Source organism: Phasianus colchicus, chromosome 6 (genome assembly GCF_987193195.1).
Source record: "Phasianus colchicus chromosome 6, bPhaCol1.hap1.1, whole genome shotgun sequence".
Taxonomy (NCBI): Eukaryota; Metazoa; Chordata; class Aves; order Galliformes; family Phasianidae; genus Phasianus; species Phasianus colchicus.
Window position 1 is genome coordinate 45,495,410 of NC_143441.1, and position 19,914 is coordinate 45,515,323.

The 19,914-nt window shown below is 36.9% G+C and overlaps 1 protein-coding gene across 4 annotated transcripts in view; it reads right to left on the minus strand.

Moving 5' to 3' along the window:
- RBM33 (RNA binding motif protein 33) overlaps nt 1–19,914 on the minus strand; it is a 95,436-nt gene that overhangs the window by 47,440 nt on the left and 28,082 nt on the right. For 3 of the 4 annotated variants that reach the window (XM_031615950.2, XM_031615948.2, XM_031615951.2), the window contains exons 8-10: nt 16,978–17,183; nt 14,878–15,175; nt 9,396–9,454 (exon numbers count right to left, since the gene is read on the minus strand). In XM_031615950.2, the coding sequence (XP_031471810.1) occupies nt 9,396–9,454; nt 14,878–15,175; nt 16,978–17,183 (563 nt within the window). The remainder of the gene's footprint in view (nt 1–9,395; nt 9,455–14,877; nt 15,176–16,977; nt 17,184–19,914) is intronic. The other variant, XM_031615949.2, reaches the window with a different exon arrangement.

Genomic DNA, 19,914 nt, shown 5'->3' on the forward strand with positions numbered 1-19,914 from the left:
GACCACTATAACCTATGACAATTAAAACTATAGCCATCTGTCACAAGATGTTAATCCTCTTATTTCAGCAGCTACTAGACTTTTTGAAAAGCCTTCCTAAAATGCCTACCTTCCAGTGCAAGGAACTGACTTTTCATCCTCTTGCATAAGAAACCCCTCTCCATGCATCTTTAATATAGTTTAAAATTCTTCAAGTAGAAACATACAGTATAATTATACAAACTGTGGTTTTTTTACACACAAGTTTCAACGTATTTTTTTTTATCTACAGAGCACAGTATACAGAAAATAAATGATTCAGTGAAATTTAAGAATGAAACAACTGCTAGTTCTTGTACATGGCCACACAGATTCTAATACTAAGGCAAACTCAGTTTGGAAAAGAACTGTTTGATTGCTTCTGTAAACCAACTCAAGATTAATTTTTAATATTAAAATGTGCCACATAACTTGAACAAGCTTTTCTCTGACACTGCACAGCTCCAGGAGATAAGAAAGTCCATTGGGACACTGAAGTACAAGTGATTTTAAAACAGGACTTTCATATAAAATCTGTATGGAAAATCACAGTGCTCAAGGCTCCAATATAGAATCCAACCATCATGGGAAACAAGTACAAGGAAGGAGGGAAGACACGAATTGTTTGTTGTTTAGGCCAATTCACAATCAAGAAACTAAAGGATATAGTCAACAAAGAAGCAGAAGGATGGTTAACTTGTCCTTTAGCATACTGTGACCAACCCAAACAGTTCAGGAGACTAAATTCAATTCCCTGTATACGAAGAGTAAATTCCTTTCCAGTAAGTTTTGATGAACTTCTCCCAACATGTTAAGCACAGACTTGCTCATGTTGTAAATGGAGGCAAAAATGCACTGAATTTCAATGTGTTTTCATAAAGACACCCGCAGTAGAAGAGCCCAGAAAGAACAAATGAATAGGTCACTCAATAGATAGGCTTCCTGGACTCTCACCTACTCTACCACTAAGTATGGAAGTCACAAAATGAGAATCAGCTGGACAAGTGGTCCCACTCACAAATAATTCTCAAAAAATGCTCCAAAAAGAAATGCAGGCATAGGAAAGATACCATTGATAGAATCTCAGCTTTGGCTTTAAATTCTAAAGTACTGATGTGCAGAAGAACCAAACTCCCATCCATTCCTTTTGTATGGATGATGGAAGAGTGTCTACAGCAAAGAGACATAGGTGCTAGAAACAGTACAAAGTTGTAGCAGGCTGCACTGCTTGAGGGTAGAGAAAAATCAAAGCTCTAAGATCAGAGCACAAAATTAAGTGATTTTTTTAAACTGATGTTTGAAAGTAACTCATTTGAGAGCTTCAGTTTCACTTTAGTTTGTAGTCCTCTCCAGGGGTCTGGTGTAGAAGAACCACTCTTTACAGTCCTAACTTTTAAAAATAAAGTACAAAATAGAAACATCACAGAACACGTAGGGAAAAAAAAGAAGAATGCAACAGACATTAGTGACAGGATGATGCTCATGAAAAAGAAAGATGTTTGCAACTATTTCACCTCAAGACAATAAAAATCATCCTCCATATTTCTGAGCTGAAAGCTAGCTTATCTAATAGGAATAGATAAATTCCAAGAAGCATGGTAGGTTTTGGACCTCTTCAGGTTTCACAACTATTGGCATAAAACACCTACAAAATTAATAACTTATCCCAAGACTAAGGAATATCATATGAAAGTTTGACCTGATGTATTTCAGTGACCTGCACGTCACTAACGATAAGAAGCAAAACTCAAGAGGCCAGTATTACATTAGATGATGGATATCAAACTCAGAATTTCTACATGGCACTCCAAGCTTGACAGTGCAATTAACAGTTGATTTCAAAACAACGTGTAAATCTCAAAGATCTGACCTGGGCGGTGATGCTTTCCCATCCCCCTTCAACTAAAAGGGCTCAGATTACCCTACACCAAAAAGAAAGAAAGAAACAAGACAGCTTTACAGAAACTATCATAATTTCAGCAAACTTAGACTTTGATTTGTGACATTTCAGATCTGATTATTTAGATGTTAAGCTACAACACTGCTCATCTATAATTCTGTAAAGAAATTGCACTTTGGGGATGTTCTACACATCTCTGATGTTGCAAACACTCTGATGAGAGGACTTTACACACCCAGGGCTATTCATGTGCTTGCAGGTTCTGCTCACATGTTGAAGATGAAGGCCTGAAAATATTTTTTTTCTTGTGCATGGCACAGTCAACATGTATTACTCTTTTAAATTAACTCATTTTCCTGAAATTAGTAGTACATCTTTGTACTATATCACTAATGAAGCATTTTTTCCTTTTACATGCTAAAGTAAATGGCAAGAACTGAAAGAACAGAAGGTAAAAAAAAAATACCAGTTTATTGGTAAGACTTCTTTTTTTAATTATAATGACAAATATACCAGAGTTTACCTCAAAAGGACACTTCTCAGCACAGTAAGAGAACCATACTATCATCTAGGACTAAGTTTTAACAAACACATTTGAGCTCTACATCCAGTAGTTATGCACTGGATTAGTCTTACTGCACTGTAGTAAGAAGTCAATTGTATGTTGTAATTGAATTTCTTTGTAAGAGAAATCTTGACATCTGCAAAACAGTCTTTAACAGTGCCTAATTAGTGTCTATGAAACTATGCCCTTAATACATGTTTGTGTGCTTCAGTAACAAATTTTGCTTTGCTTACAATGCTTAACAAGTTCAAACTTCATTCATACAAATAAATCAAAACCAATGTATTTGTATCTAAATATGTACATGCAAATATTTGTGTAAGTCTAAACACCAATACAAAACAATTAAAAATATTATTTATATAATTTTATATATAAATTAAAACTTTTCAAATGTTCAGGTGACCGAGCACTGGCACAAGCTGCCCAGAGAGTTTGTAGTTTCCTGTTTTAAGATATTCAAAAGCCATCTGGACATGGTCTTGGAGAAGCAGCTGAAGGTGCTCCTGCTGCAGTAGGGGGGCTGACAAGCCGACATCCAGGTGCCTTTCAGCCTCAACTACTCTCTGATTCTCTACTTAGCAGGTACTAAGGCTGAGACTGAACTGTAGAAAATCTACTGTCATGAATACAAAAAAAAAAGTTTAATTCTGCAACTCTGATTTCCTTGGTAGCCCGACACTGCAATTAAGTTAATTTTTCATAGCTTTTGTCATTTAAGTGCAAAAGTTTTCTGTTTGATTTTCATAACTAAAGAGTATGCGTACACTGGAACTAGCATGACAAGTTAAAGGGTTACTGCATTTACAGACCATCTATTTCCCTCAAATTTAATAGCTGTTACCATCATGTTTAGCTGCTGCTGCTCCCCCTGCAGATGGGAATTCATTGATATGATTAAATTTGATGGTATGATAATGTATGGTAATCGTGATTAATCAGAAGCCCACTAGCAAATGGAGGATGTTGGGTATTATGTCACCTGCATTTTAAACTGCATTCCCTTTATGCCAGCCTGACAATATTTGACAGCTGGAGGGTTCTCATGCTGCATCTGCTTGCTACTACTTATAGATCTGATAAGAGAAAATGCTCACCATTCCCTCACTACCTTAAGTGCTGTAATTATAGAGGTTTGCAATCAAGTTGCGAAAACAGTAAGTGTTCAAAAGGAAAGCTTTTTGCTAGCTGCTAAACAAGCTCAGTCTCACATCTGCAAGGGCTATAAATCTGAAAGAAATGTAATTTGATGCAGCAGTCTCATTCAAACATGATTTGCATGAAATGCTGTATAAAACACTATCCAAGAAATGTCAATCAACACCACCTGATACCATGTATCCTGTTAAATGAAAACAAAATGCTTTCTACACTACCTGTGATCTGCTCTTGCTACATAGTAATAGACTGAAAATTTCATTTACTGTTAGTCATTATATTAAAGCCATAGCTAAAGCAGAGTAATTGTGAGAAAGCAGGAGAATCGCTTTCACAAGTGGCTTTTTATTTCCATTAACAGTTTTATGTCCAACATGCATACTGTTGTAAACACATACTGGTTTACTTTGCTTCCTAAATATCAGTTTAAAAGGACTGCCAGTACTGAGATGCACAACCATTTAAAAATTGCCCTTACCACAACATGGGGCAATACACAGCAAGGCTTTTGCAACAGTTGCTAAAACTCTTATTTAGGAGTAATCATCCATGACCAAATCAGAAATTCTGGAAAAAAGTTCCTATACACATTTTTCACAACAAACATGAAACACTACTGCAAGGAGTTTTGTTTCCAAAAGCACTGTAAATTTCTTCTTGCACAGATTATAAGAGGCATTTATGCAAAGATACACCGGCCAAGGTACGTCATGAAATCATTACACTGACCAAGTTGGCTAACAGTGTTACAGGCAGACACAGTCAGCTCAAGAGCTAATTTACAAAATAAAAAAGTAGATCATATTCTAACATATCTATTATAAATCAAATAACATTAATATTTTTTGGCTAAAATAAATTCTACAAGCAAATGGCAAAAATTAAGGACAGTGATCAATGACAGCAAAGCTGGTCCCTGCATTTCTCACAGATTAAAACAAAGAAGTGTTTTCTAAGTATCTGAATTTCAAACAACAACTTCAAAGCTGAAAATTTGCCAAACTGAACATTTCAGCAATGACTAAAAAAAGCTAACCAATTCTCTGTTCCAGCAGCCATTTACAACAATGACATACTGGAGATGAAGTTGAATACGCAGTGAAAATGTAAACAATGTTTACTAAGGTTTCTGCAGTTTAACAAAAAAATATTCAGGTATATTCTTTTGGGATGAGGACCATTCTGAAATAAAATTCTAAGGCAAATTCCAACAGCAAATCATGTAAAAAAAAAAAAAACCCTCTTGGGAAGTAAAAAGACTCATGATGTAGAATATTCACTAGGGCCTGAGGACAGCTGCTCTACTAAGGTCTTATTTTTATATTGAATAAGACATAATTTATACATGGTACAATTCAATTTTTTTTTAGATTTGAATTCAACAGTTATTTGAAAGACATCTAGAGCACTAAAAGGCAACCTATCAAAGAAAAGCTTTGTGCACCTCAAAAGCCCTCCTGGCATAAATCAGCCAGGCAGACAACAGTGCAGCTTTATTTTTTGCTTTGTGTCACTTCAGACTATTCCTAGTTCCAGCTCTGAAACTCAAATGGATGAAATTTAAAGGAATTGGTCTGAGGGCTAGGAGGATAAGAACTGCAGCTGAATAGGTTTTCATCCAACTTTCCTGAAAATTCTCCTTGCAAAAGGCACACCGTTCCCAGGCTCTGCTCTCTCTGAAGTGGTTTCAGTTAACAAATGGCAACAGAGATAGAACTGAAATGGCCCAAACCTGAAGATGCCGTTCCTCTCTTCTGCCTCAAGCACTGTGAGGCAGGTTCTCCACAAGACCCTCTTCACACCAAACATCCTATACCAGCCCCAAATTTGGATGCCAGGGATCCTCACTCAGTATCCATCTGAAGAATTCTGTCAATGGAAACATTCTCCCTCGGTCACACTCTATCGCAAAATTGGTATGATGACACTTGGTTCATTTTTATGTCCTCGAAAAACTGCACACATGATAAGTGGTGTTAAGTTAAATACAATTACGTACTATTTGAAGGAAAAGTCTTCAGGCATATCTAACATTCCAATTTCTTGGAATATTTCAAACTAGAATGTGCTGGTGAAAGCACATAAGAGATAAAAAAGAATTGAACCATCACCTAAGCTCCTGAAAATTGCCATTCATAAGCAAATGATTTCGTTAGTTTCATACTAAGTAAGGATCTGGCCTCTATAACAGTCAGTTAACAGCAACCTACATACAGAGTGCTTAGAAGTGCTTAGAAGCTCCTCCTCCATTTCTTCTCCTCCTCCATTTCTTTTTTTTTTTTTTAATTTTTTTTTTTTTTAACCTTATTATATCTTGCTCTTCTTTACAGAAAACAGCAACTGAAGAAAAAATCAGCCTAGATAAATAATCCCCACTGGTCAGAAACCACAAATATTACACAACAAAGTCCCATACCTGGATTGGAACATCCACAAGAACTACTAATTTAATCAGAAAAGTGTGAAAAACTGAGGAGATCCATGCAACAGTTTACGAGTAAAACTTCCACAGTTTTCTTTCCAACAGATTAGTCCCCAAACATTGTTACTTGAGAAACACTGACTGGGACAGAAAGGCATTTTACTGCTTTAAATAGAAAGCAAATGATATCTAAAGCAACACCACCAAAAGGACTCAGCTGAAGACTTTAGCTTAATCTTTTCTTTAAACAGCTTGAAGAAAACACTCATTGGCACTTGCACAGTTCCAGGTTAATTCAAATACCTGGTGAAACATTAACATCAACTACAGCTGAAGTCTGAATTCCTACTAAATGCAGCCATCTGAAGAGAGCTCATTCATATGAGCATAGAAGCTTCTGCAGAACTCAAGTCTTTAACGTCCAAGTCAGCACTTTACCACATTTCTCAGCTACCAGTGTGTCTCATATCCACTATTTATTCAGTCCTACTTAGTAAACTACAGCTCTCAAATTTTGTTAAGACTAAGTCACCTTCAATCACTATGGAGTAAGAAATGGACGACTTCCTTATTTGAGTCAAAATTACTCTAAATGTTCAAATAAGTTCAAAACACAGTTGGATTGATTCCATCGTGTCATTTCTAGTACTTCCTCTCTAAGAACAAGGAGTTAAGCTTTAAGTAAGAAATAATTCAACAATATACTTTACCCTGAAATATTAAAATTTAGATTGAGGGCTATTCAGCAAATTTAATCTGTCCCACATCCAAGAAAATTCAGTTCTGATCAACATTACCCAATTTAATACTACATTATTTCTTACAGTTTAGAACTGAAACCAATGTGCTAACATGTTCATTACAACTTTGTTCAATTCTTCAATTACATTTGTCTGCAAAAGGTTTTAAGAATTAACCATTACATGGTTACAAGTCACTTCATTAGCCCTAAATTAGTAACACCTGGTTTCCAATGGATTTACGACTTGCAATTGAGTAGCAGTTGCTCTGACTGAAGCCGGTCTCACAACTGGAGCACAAGGGCTCTCTGTGCAAGACTTCCCAAGTCTCTGCTAGATGAGACAGGAACTCAGATGCTATCTTTCTTTCAGCTAAGGCACCAGCCACTTGTAGGTCTCCCCTACTACTTCACTTCTACCACATTACACCAAACAAAACATTCAGTTTAAAGTCATAGGGGAAAGACGACCAAAAATATTTTTAACTCTAGAGTTTTTAGAAACAAAGCAATCAGCAGACTGTTTGATTACTATCTTAAGATCCTAAAACAAGAGTCAATCCAAGTGATTACATACCCAGAAACTCCTTTTATAATGAGAAAAAGCGTGAATACACTACAGTCTGGAATACTACTTTGATCTTTTTCAAATGGCTTGTCAGCAAAGTCGTCTAACCATTGCTATACTGTTATGAGCCAACATCTCTACATAAACAAGTGAATTATAACACAGCAGCATTTGACGTGTAACAAAGCAAGGAAAGGTAGTTCTGCAAGATAAAACATTCAAGTCAAAGTAAATTTGTGCTCAGCTCAAGAACAAACGTACTACATTTAATAAAACAAACATCATATGTACACACTGACACTTAATTCCTAATCCTAACTGATCACCTATGCAAAATTTATAAAGTACTTCATAAGGGAAGAACATCTACCCATTTTACAAATCATTGAGTCATGGAGAGATTAAGCACCTTTCTCACGGCCACAAAGCAGGTTACTAGCTGAAGGGGAAAAACACCCAGGGCAGTCAAATCACAGTACTGGATCCTACAGTTAAAGCCTTCTTTCTCCTAATAAAAGCAAATTACATCGACTCTTTCCTAGTACAATGCTGACATAAAATGGCAGCAAGTAGTCAGTATTTTCCTTCAGGCAAAAGGAACAACAGTCCTACTAAAAATGTTCACTGATTTTATTCCATTTAAGAAATGGGCGCACACAAGATTAGCTAGGTTGGAGTACTTGTCAACTTTCAAAAACAAAAGTAAACAGAATTAAAATCTAATTTCACAGTCAATTTAAAAAAAATTAATTTCCAATTTTTCTACACTGATGTAAACATACTTCAAAGATGTCAATTACAATGCCTTTACAGATATTCCTTGTCCTTTAATTTCTTTTTAATACTAAATTGTGTTTATTGACACAAGCAAGTTAATGTCAAAGGAAACCATGGGCAAGATACTTCTAAAATGTTAATAAGGTTTCTGCTTAATACTACAGGCTGCTGAAGGGAACTTCCTCTTAAAACCACAATATTTCTGAACAGAAAGCTACCTCCAGTTAAAACGTTGACACTGAAATGATGTAATGGATTAAGTTGATGAAACTGCAGTTTTACTATATAAGTTTTACAGAGGAAATGTGATAATTTGAAAACTCAGCCACTCTACAAAGTACGGACAACAGTTTCTCACCTAGGTGTCTAAAAAATACTCTGCATCAAAAGCAACCAAGTATGCACACAGCAATCAAAAGTCACAGCAGGTTTCCAAAATCTGCTTTTTCCAAATTCATCTGATCTCTGTGCAAGTAATTCAATGCACAAACATTAACAAAGAATAATTTTTTGTGTGTGTTTAGGAAACAATGTGTGTGTCATTAGCTAAAAATATTTAAGGCAATACTACACTATGTATATATCTATATATTTTTTTCTTATCTTGATACTCTACAAACCACTTGAATTAAAACTTTAGGACAACAAAACTGTGAAATATCAATTAAAAATGACCTACAAGGGCGTTTTTCTTCATTCATAAAGTAAAAATGATTATCATGAAGTAGTTAGGTATTTTGTTTGTTTTGGAAGGTAAAAACATGCAAGAACACAAAGTCATTCTCCTTTCCAATATAATAATTCGAAGGCATTTAAATTTAAATGTCTGAAATAATGATAAAATGCAATTTTCCTGATTTTTAAAATAAAGAAAATTATACCGCTTGTTAGGCTTTCAGATGTTTTTCAAACAGCCTTTTACTATATCAAATTAAGTAAGGATTCTATTTATACAGAAAGACTCAAGTAATAAAATAAAGCCCATATTCCTTAAGATAAGATGCATTCATGCCTCTCCCACTGGAGAGATTGGTTCAACAATTTTACAGTTAAACAGAATTAATTCTACTCTCAAAAATCCATTGACCTTAAGCTTTTAACAAACATTTTCAACTGCAGAGTGTATTGTCAATATTTACAAATCCTTAAAATTATATTTCACTAGAACAGCCTTTATTTGCTATATTAATATTTCTTTGCAAATGTATGCTTATCCATATCAAAGAAGAAGAAACAGCTGCTACTCACAGGAAATCTCTGGGGTCCTACAGCAGGTCTTGGCTGGGCTGGAACTGGCAGCAAGGGCACTGAAACAAGAAGCACCTTTTAACACCATTTGTTTCACCTAACAGTTGTTGCTGTTATTTCCAAAAATGGTACCAATAAGAAGCCATGATTAAAATCTGCTACATTTACCCTCACATGTCACAGTTCCTACAATCAAATTCAAGCAACCATTCCCTCTCCTGCAACATGCAACAGGGCAATTAGGATTCTCCTAGTTCATTTACATAACTTAATTCTGCATTTTCCAGAATTAGATTGCTTCTTGTTTCAGGGAAGAAAAAAAACAGAGTAAGTATTCAGCCAAAGATGTCTCTCAGACAAAGCTGACACAGACTCTGAACAATAAATCTGTGTTTCAAATAGAAGGACACATGATTAATTCACCTTCTCCACTTAATGCCCCTCGTTTCCTACATATCTCTCAGTGTCACCACCTACTCTCACAGCAAATACAGGCGTAAGAAAAATTTATCTGGCATAAATCACTGTTCATGGGAGGGTAAAATGAGGCAGGCAGGCATGCAACAGCAATTAACAGTAAGCAAAAACTACTTCATCTGGCTTTCCCACTGTAATGGTAAATGCAAGTAAAATCAGTTTGTGTAATCACAGATCTGGCGATATCAGAAGACTTCTGCTTCATAAAGAGACATCAAGAATTAAAAGACCCTCTTCTTGAAAAGCAACTTCTCCAGACCTAGGATTTCAGGGAGTCTAACACAGACCATACAACACCATTTCAATAAACCGATCCCAAAAAATATGACCCAAAACCACCACTCAAAATTATGGCATAACACAAAAAAGTAACTACTGTGGGATCACCGTGGAGACTGAATCTTTGTTGGAATCTGTAGCACAAAGTACAATGATAGAGTTTCCTTTATTCATTGTAGGTTCCCCCTCTTACCTTCCTTTGGACTGTATAAATCATTAAAAGTAAATATATATCAGTGCTAGACAAAAGACGTACAGAAGTTAATGTAAAACATCAATCAAACAGTACTGAATGTATTTGCTCACTTACTAAAAACTATGAATAAGGTTATTTTCCCACACAGGGTTAAATACTGATGTAGTAGACAACTTTATAACACTGAACTAGCCGCATTCAGCAACACATTTAGCTAAAATGCCTCAAGAATTCATTTTTCCTCAGTAATACAGGCACAGGAGCTAGTGTATTAGGACCTGTTTTTAGTGCATGTTCCTATCTGGCTTCCATCCACTTTTAAGTACTTGTGGTTTTCTGGTTCATGGACTGACAGGCTATATTAAGCACGTGGGTCCTTCAGCTCAGAAGGACTAGGTACAAACTTTGCATCAGGTTCCAGAAGAGGATTAGTCAAATGGTTTCATCCTGGCTTCTAATGAAGATCTGCCAATTTCATACAATCATCACCACTTAAAAAAATTTACAGGAAGCTCTTGACAGATCTAGAATTAAAATAGCTCAGGTCAGAGCAGCACTGAGGAAAAAAAAAAAATCACAAAGTGGTAAATGCAAAGGAGTGTCATCTGTACAGGGTACTCAGGTCTATTTTGGTATCTTGCCTCTGACAGGAGCATATAGATATATCTGTTCCTTTAAACAAATGAATTTAATACTCCTGAAAATAGTTCAAACTCAGTGCCCTTCCAGTACCCAGTCACTTTCAAATAAGGATTCATTTTCCCTACATTAAATCTTCCACAGGTTTGAAAGGTTTGAAAGTTATGTTTCAAACACAGTATTATGTTGCTAGATGCTATTTTAAGAGGATTCATTTGTCTTTGGCTGTACATTTCAAGGCTTTACCTACAAAGATGAAGAAGCTATTCCCATACTGATAATTTATGAGAATAATAATGTAACTTTTCCCAAGACACCAAACACAAGTTTTCAAAAAGGTAAATGGCACAAAAATTCACTGAGCTGCCACAGGCTGCTCATTAGTAGCTCCTATCAATTTTGGCAGCACTACAGTACCCTTGAAACAGTGACCTGTGATAAAAACATTAAGTAAAAAAAAACATTCAGTACTAAAATCACAGGCTGGATCAGTATTTCACCGTACATCTACTCCTACTATGTGATCCTCTGGCATTTGTGAATTGATCATACTCCAAATTTGGACACACACTCAGCCAAAAATTTCTTCTAACAACTCAAAAATAATTTACAGAATAGGACACAAAAAATTATGACAAGCAATCAGCTGCAAGACATGGGATTCAAATGCCACAAAAGATACAACTGAATGCTAACAAACAGTATCTGCAATAGACACTCACTTAAGGTTTTTGACAGACTGAGCCTTTCTTAATCATTTATGAAGCTTCAAAGACCAAAAAAATACTAGAAATTTGTTTGAGAAAACTGGCTTGACACATAGCAACTGCTGGTTGGTTTTCTTGTTTTCTGAACTGAGATTGGAGATTTGCTTTAGGAACAAACAAAGAAATAAGCCAATAATGGGATACTTCAGGAATGCTTCAACTCACTCTGGCTAAAGCTAATGGCTACAAGAAATCTGAAGTGCTATTTTCAAAAATAAGTGTCACGACAATTTACAGATTTTAGTCTATTTTAGAAAATACTGATATACTGAACACATTTCAAGATGAAAAGCCAAAAAAATGTTGAGAAAGAATACTTCTATGGCTTGCATGTAAGAACACATATCTTTGGTGTGACAATTTAAGTGTATATTCATGACATAAAATTAGAGAAGCAAAAAAATGCCAGTCCATGTGAAGAAACAACAGCACACTTAAAACTAACAGCACCTAAGTATACCTACCATGCACTTCCAGACATGGCATTTTGGCTTCCTGGCATCACACTTTAAACAACAGAACCCAAATAAAGTTTGCATTGACTGCACTCTCTGATAAATAAAAAAGTATCACATTTGGAAACAGATTCAGTTGAGAATGGGCTGGATATCATTAAGAACATGAAATTAATCTCATCTCTTCCATAGTTCCTGTTACCTTGAAATGAATGCTGCTGCATGTCAAAATGCTTGTGCTGTCAGCTACCAGTCTCTCCCTGCTGGGGCCTCAAGCTGGAGAACTAAAACTCTTGCTCAGTATTAGGAGAAAATTTAGAACAGTTATCCCTATACTGGAATTTCTATTTGCCATTTGCCTGCAGTGATTGCTTAAAAATTCATCTTACTGTGCAAATTCCACTGAAGATTTTAGAACTATGCTCATCTTCCCTAGAAAAGACATATGATGTCCTACATATTTTCCTTAGGTGTGCAAATGTATACGTTCATGCAACATAACTCTACTACTATGTACTAAGACTGAGATGGCCACTGTTCACAGCCGCTGCAGAAAGCTAGCTGCTCACTAATAAAAAGATTTAAATCACTAGAATTTCTACAGTTATATTTAACAGTATGCTGCACATCCATCAGCAAAAACATTCAATAATCTTTAGTAAAATGGGTGGCACAAAGTGGTTTCATATGAAGCAGCTGCCATCAACACACATAGCAAAGACCTTACTGACATGCAGGTGTTCTACCATTTGAAAAATCAATCATTCTCTAGAGCTGCTCACTCAGAGAAGATGACTAGTCTTACCAGTCAAGAAATTAATGTGCACACCAAGTCTGTAAGTTCTAAAAAGAACAGAATATGGCTATGCTCAAGACACCCCAAGCATGCCCAAGGTGCCACAGGCACTGTGGTATGGCTGAGATAACTGCCATAACAATGACAGAAACTCAGACAAAAGAGATAACATGCACTAGTATATTTCTGACATTAGGCAAAAGTAAAAATTCCCAGTAACCATTACTAGCATTAGAAGGAAACCTGTTCACAGAGCTACATAAGATGTATGGACTGTCTCAGAGGGAAAACAGAGTGGCATCTAGAATTGTCTAAAATCTGTTTTTGCTTCTCACAAAACAAGAACTGTTGCTTCGGAAATGTTAGTAAGATGCATAGAAGGCATACACTCAAGACTCAAGGACTTCTCACACTGCTTCCAGATAATCTGCCCTGATGCCTAATTTCATGAGAACCAGATTTTATTAGAAAGGAAAAAATGAAATAATCTTTGTGGAGCAGATACTGCGCAGCTGACTGCAAGAAGTCTAACAGGTTTCTAACAGCTGGCAATATCCTACCCTGCCAAATTCCTGCCTTCCATTGGACAAACAAATGAAGCAAAGGTAACACAGGCTTGGAGATCTGCTAATATGAAGAAGAAAAAAAACAAACCACCAAAACCAGAAAACCTAAAAGACAGATACATCCATGTAGATCTTTCGTTTGTTTTGTCTAGACTCAATCACAAATCAGAGATAAATTGGTGCCTTTTCTTTACCCTCTTGAGGATAATGCTTTCCAAATAAGTAGCAATATTAACAGCTCTGCTTGCTGAGAGCTGCCCTTAACAGTGTAGCCCAAAGGGTGTTTGTGTCAAGTGGCAGAAAAAGTGTGCTTCTAGTACACTTCTACACTATCAATCAAATAATCATAAATGTAGCACTGAATGAAAATTGAGCACATACACATTGTTATGTGAGGACTACAGCTTGTACCTTTCATACAGCAATTATACAGTTATAGTTCAAAGACTACCTTCATGCAATTATTTTACAAAGACAGATTGAGGGAGCTGGGATTGTTCAGCCTGGAGAAGAGAAGGCTACAAGGAGACCACACTGCAGCCTTCCAGTATTTAAAAGGGAATTGTAAGAAGGAAGAGGATCAACTTTTTACTTGGGTAAATAGTGACAGGACAAAGGGGAATGGTTTTAAGCTCAAGGAGGGAAGGTTAAGGTTGGATGTCAGGAAGAAGTTCTTTACCAAGAGAGTGGTGAGGTGGTGGCACAGGCTGCCCAGAAAGGTTGTGTGTGCTCTGTCTCTGAAGGTGTTCTAGACCAGGTTGGATGGGGCCCTGGGCAGCCCGGTCTAGTGCCAGATCTGGAGGTTGGTGGCCCTGTCTAGGGCAAGGGTGTTGGAACTTGGCGATCCTTGGGGTCTCTTCCAACCCAAGCCATTCTACGATTCTATATATTCTCACTAAAATAGGTGGGTGGTCATTCTGTGAATCCTTGGCTGAACTTAGAATGATGTAGGGAATTCTAAAATGCAATACGTACCTGGTACTGAAGACCAACATCTGCTACTTTTAAAACACATTCTCTTTACAGTTTTGTTGCTCTTTGAAGGCTTTGGAGAAGCAAAGGTGATAAAGAAGTGGAAATGGATTTACTGATCTCTGCTGGCCACAGTCCAACAGCAGACATACATCACTATACTTTCTTTCTTTTGTATGATATCTTTTTTCAGACCACCTTATTTAATGTTACAAAATATTTAAGGAAAAAAAATCAGCCTGAAGCATATTTACATGAAGGGGTAAACAAATGTGGTTACATCCCCAGCAAAGAACGAAGAGTTACACACTAATGAATGTGTTCAGAAAGCTCACCTTGTACAGGCGTCACTACTGTTCCCTTGAAATGTGGATTTATGTGTATGTTCTTCGGTTGCTGAGGTGTCACTGGCGGTGGAGTCATCATTATTCTAGGTGTTTCTATCTGAGGGGGCATATGTAGCCCTGGAGGAGGAGAAGAATGATGCTGATGCTGTAAAGGAAGCAGAGATTGTAACTGTTGCTGCTGCTGCTGTTGTTGCTGCTGTTGCTGCTGCTGTTGTTGCTGCTGCTGGTGCTGGAACAGACTCCTAACAGGTTGCTGGTGTGTTGGAATTAACCTCTGTGAATGAGTCTAAAGTCAGACAAAAGAACAAAGTCAATAGGCTTTAAAGTTCAAATAACCTGACATAAACCAGCACAAATTTAAGACACCTCTGGCGAACACAACTAAGGCCAAATATGAATGGAAAAACTTCTTTCCCATATCATCAAATCAAATGGATCAATTAGCACAGGAAAGCAAAGGAAGAGACATTAGCACAAAGAAGAAAACAGCAAAGAGCAAGAAAAAAATTCACAAGTGAATAGCAGTGCTGCCCAGGATGAGCACACACAGAGAACACTGTAAGAATGCATTCATTTGTTCATGTTTTTTTTTTTTGTTGTTCTTCTTCTGTTTTTCTTTAAACAGTGAAATTTCCTAATTTCATAGGTTAGAGTTTGCATATGTCACTGGAAACTGCCATCAGCTGCATTAAGACGTAAGTGATGAGTTCCAGTAACAAAGCAAATCCACTAACTTTTGCCTAGTGTATAAGAGCCTGAGAAGACAGAACTAACAGCTGGAAGAAAACTCAAAATATGAATGAAGCTCCTGAGGTATCAGTGCAGTCTATCTGTTCATACTGTTTGAAAGAAAAAACATTAATCTGCTTCAAAGATACCTTTCAAAACAAGAACAAGTCTCTTGTTCAGTACTCTCAAACGTGAATAGCCAATTTTTATTATTATTATTTTTTAAATAACAAACCAAGTTTCTCCTTCAGAGAGACTCACTCTCCTGCTTCTGAACTCACTGATACTACAGGTCAGCTCTAAACCAGAGCTTTAAAATCGTAATGCAAGAAGAGTCAAGCACACAGCCCTTTAGTAACAAAGATATGTCACATCTGTTTCTTCCAGCAGTCATGAACGTCAAGCAAGGCAGCTACAAAGAATGCACAGGATATTATGACTAGCACAGAAATGTTTACAACGTTTAAGATCAGAATAAGTAGCAAAGAGTGCAACAGTACAGAAAAAATGATCTTCACGGCTTTAAAAATGCAAAACATTCCTCTGGCAGGGCTTTCAACCACTGAGCCATCCACCAAGTCTTGCTACTGAACAATACCTACAGTTACTGCTGTTGGAAAAAATTCTCATTGTTTAAAACAAATGACTTCATCCTGCAAAGGCATACACTGAGTTTGTTCTATCATTCACTTTCCAGTACACCATAACAGTTAAAAAGTAAGTCTGGGGTACCCCTGAATCCTACACATTGCTTTTCTGAATGGAAAAAGTAACATCTTCTAGTTTGTGATACAAAGTACAAGCAAAAAAATAACAGTAACAAAGTTAAATTTCAAATTAATTCCTTAAGATTTCAATTATCTAGGTGTGATTATTTTGTTTCTATTTGATTCCACAACAGAATGGTGGAAATACAAATCAATTTTTAAAAACTGCAAAGTATGACAAAAAAAAAACAGTTCCACAAAAACCCTGAGTTATTTTATATTTATTTTTACTAAGTTACTATTTCTAACACGGGACTGAACATGTTCCCATAGTGCACCTATCTCAGAGGAGTTATCTTAAACTCCTCCATGCTCAATCAGGGTCTCCACTGCCTTGCCTGTTTGTATTTGAGTCAAAATTTGATTTTCATCTGCAAGCATAGAGATTCCTCAAGGCTGGTAACAGGATTAACCCCATGCTTTTACAATCATCACATCATTCAAAGCTTGTTTGGCCTAACAGTACACTGAAGGAGTAAGAAGTGTACATTGGAATATATATTCCACCTTCATAAAGACACGTGATTTAGAGTGCCTTCTTTCCATCATTTCCTGAAAGCACGTCCAAAGAATACTAAGGATTAAAAGGTACCATTGTCGATGGTGTGTTTGGCAGCAGTGCAGGTCTATGATCCTTCATTCTTCCCCTATCATTGTCTCTCCTTTGTTCTCCCATTCCATGGCACATAATTGAGCCTCCTCTTCGCCCTCCTCTTCTTGAGCCGTAGCGCCCCTGTTTAAGCTGCCTTTCCCTTTCTTCAAATTCAAGTAATGCTGCTTTGGCTTCTGCAGAAAGTTCTGTTAAAAAAAAAGAGATGGGGAAAAAAAAAATTAACCTCAAGCTGAAAACACAGAAAATACCAGGAAAAAAAACAATGCTAGAACCATAGAAACATCCTGAAACTAAGAGAATTTGGAGGCACTTTGATCTCTTCTAGGTGGCATGTTAACATTTCATTAATGACACCTTTAACAGGAAAAAAGCACACACACTTGTGTCAGTTGCACAGGCAAAGAACTGGCAGGTGACTGAAACAAACATGAACAAAAAGGTTTGTTTTTCCTCTCACTTATCTGCAGAAATGCCAGGCAGCACATGAAAGCCTAAGCAATCTTTACTGTCAAGGATATGTTGAGCCTTCCATAAAAAGACATTCAACCCAGAAAATATTTTGCACGTGGGCATCTTCCAAAGAAGGACACTGATATCAGTGAGGTGTATTTTTGCTTTGTGAAACTATTTAAGTATATTTGATGTGGCTGAAGAACCAGCAGTACTTCCCAAGTTCCACTTAGAGCACACTTCAAATTGAGTGTTCAGCTCAAGTCAGATACAGCCACTGAGAAGTCTGATACACACCCAACCCACGTCACAGTCAAACACCAGAGAACAGATGGTACTCAGTGAAGATTGCAAAACTTGGCTGAAAATTAAAACAATGCTGACAAAATTAAGAAAATTATGCAGTAACAGGGCCAGGTAATCAAATTACTTGGATATGTAGAGGAAGTCTACAATAGAATCACCAAACGCCGTGACACCTCCAGCAGTGCCACTCTTGAGGTATCCATTATTTAAAGGGGAAAAACTTAAACCCAAGCAGGCAGCTGAGCATTTCACCATGTGCCAGTGAGAACCTCCACTTTCACATTTAACAGTGGAAAATTAAACTAATCTACATCCAGACTGGATGTGGTTCAGGGCAGCCTAGTCTAGTAGTTGCTGACTCTGCCTGTGGCAGGGGAGGTGAAATTAGATGATCTTTCAGGCCCTTTTCAACCCAGGCCATTCTATGATTCTGTGATTCTACAAGAAATGCACTCCTGACCAAAAGAAAAAACAAAACCAAACATCTTTTGAATTCACATGAATGGCAATTAGAGCAAGATTTCCATTTTTCAGAATTCTCCTCTTAAGAGGAAGCCAGGCACAGAGATCTGTTTCCAGGATAAAACAGCTACTTATTAATACTGCAAAATACAAAGATAAGAATAAAAACATTTTACATCTGACAGCGTTCTTAAGTCAGCTGAAGACACTAATATGATGCTAATATTTCTTGCAAGTGTAACAGCCAAAGCTACTTAACCCACCACCTTAAGCATCTTTATAAGTAATCTCAGTTAGTCTTTGAAATTGAGGATTGACAGAAGGGCACAAAAGATTGAGAACAGCATATTGCCACCGACTCAGCTGTTCTTACTGAGCTACAGATACCACCTGTACAATGGAGCTGCAAAGGCTGCCACTTCACATGCCCCAATTTTCAGAGGTATTTGACATCTACAGAAAACAAGGGCTCTTTGATTCTTAAAAGAGAAGTTTAGAACTTGTTGACTGTCCAAGAATACAGCAAAACGACAGTCTAAGATCCCAGTACCTGCCATAATGTTTCCTATGCCATTTCTGCATGCTGGCAATGAGACAAGTTTCTCTTAATTTACAGTCACACCAGATATCCTTACGAAATGGCACCTCTGCCCTAGTACCTGCCTCAGGAGATCAGCAGAGCCCAAGGCAATCAGGTTTTTTCAGGAAAAATCTCATACCATGTCTAGACAAGGGGCAAGGAATCACAGTCCCTGAAGTCTTTTTACAGTATGCATACACATTATGGATTACTGAGGAAAATTTAGATAACTATGTTCTTATACAATGCAATCAACAGCATCAGATACATCTAAAACAATCACTTTATCCACTGTTGCTGTCAGAGGTAGTAAAAGCAGGCAGAAAAAAACTGGGAAAAACAGAGCTCTCATTTCTTCAAGCCTCCATCCTTGCCTGGAATCTCGATGGTAAGTTAGCACAGAGAACACAAACTAATCAGAAAACAAAAGAAAGTAGTTCCTCAAACAAGAACAACTGTTACCAGTTTGCAAGAGAGTCTGGTGATGTTAAAGCTTGTTTTCCCCCTTCATATTCCCTTGTGGGTAAGCAGATTCAATGCAAAATGGCAGTTCCAACTCAGTGAAGAGTTCATCACATGCACTAAATGTTACATATTCCTCGCCAAAGATGATAAAAAAGATTCAGCATTTCTAGAAATCAATGGCCTAGCTATTCTACAATCTCTCTGTTCGAACTCTTCAAAACAGTTACTTACTTTACCTTGGATAAGAAAATATTTAGGAGAGATTACAGCTACATTTATGAGAATACTCTATTTTTACATGGTTTGACCAGCACTTATTCTGATCTTGACTGTACAGTCCCTCACATGCATGTAGTTAACGCAGTGAATCAGCAATTATTTTTCTAGTGTCTCTAAGTGTCAAGATTAATTTCAATATCCCTAGTAATAAAATGGTTTCAAATGACATCTTTAATCAGCAAGAAAGAATGCACTCCTCCAATAGAGACAAGCTGTCACAAAAGGTCACCAAAATGTGACAGGATGGAAATTACGTTTGTAACTTCAACTGAAATGTTAATTTCTCTGTAAGTGTTTTCTCAACTATGTTCAGATTTTAAAGTAAGGAGATGAGGCTCTACAACAAAGTTTTGTTTTTTAAACCAGCAGTGCTT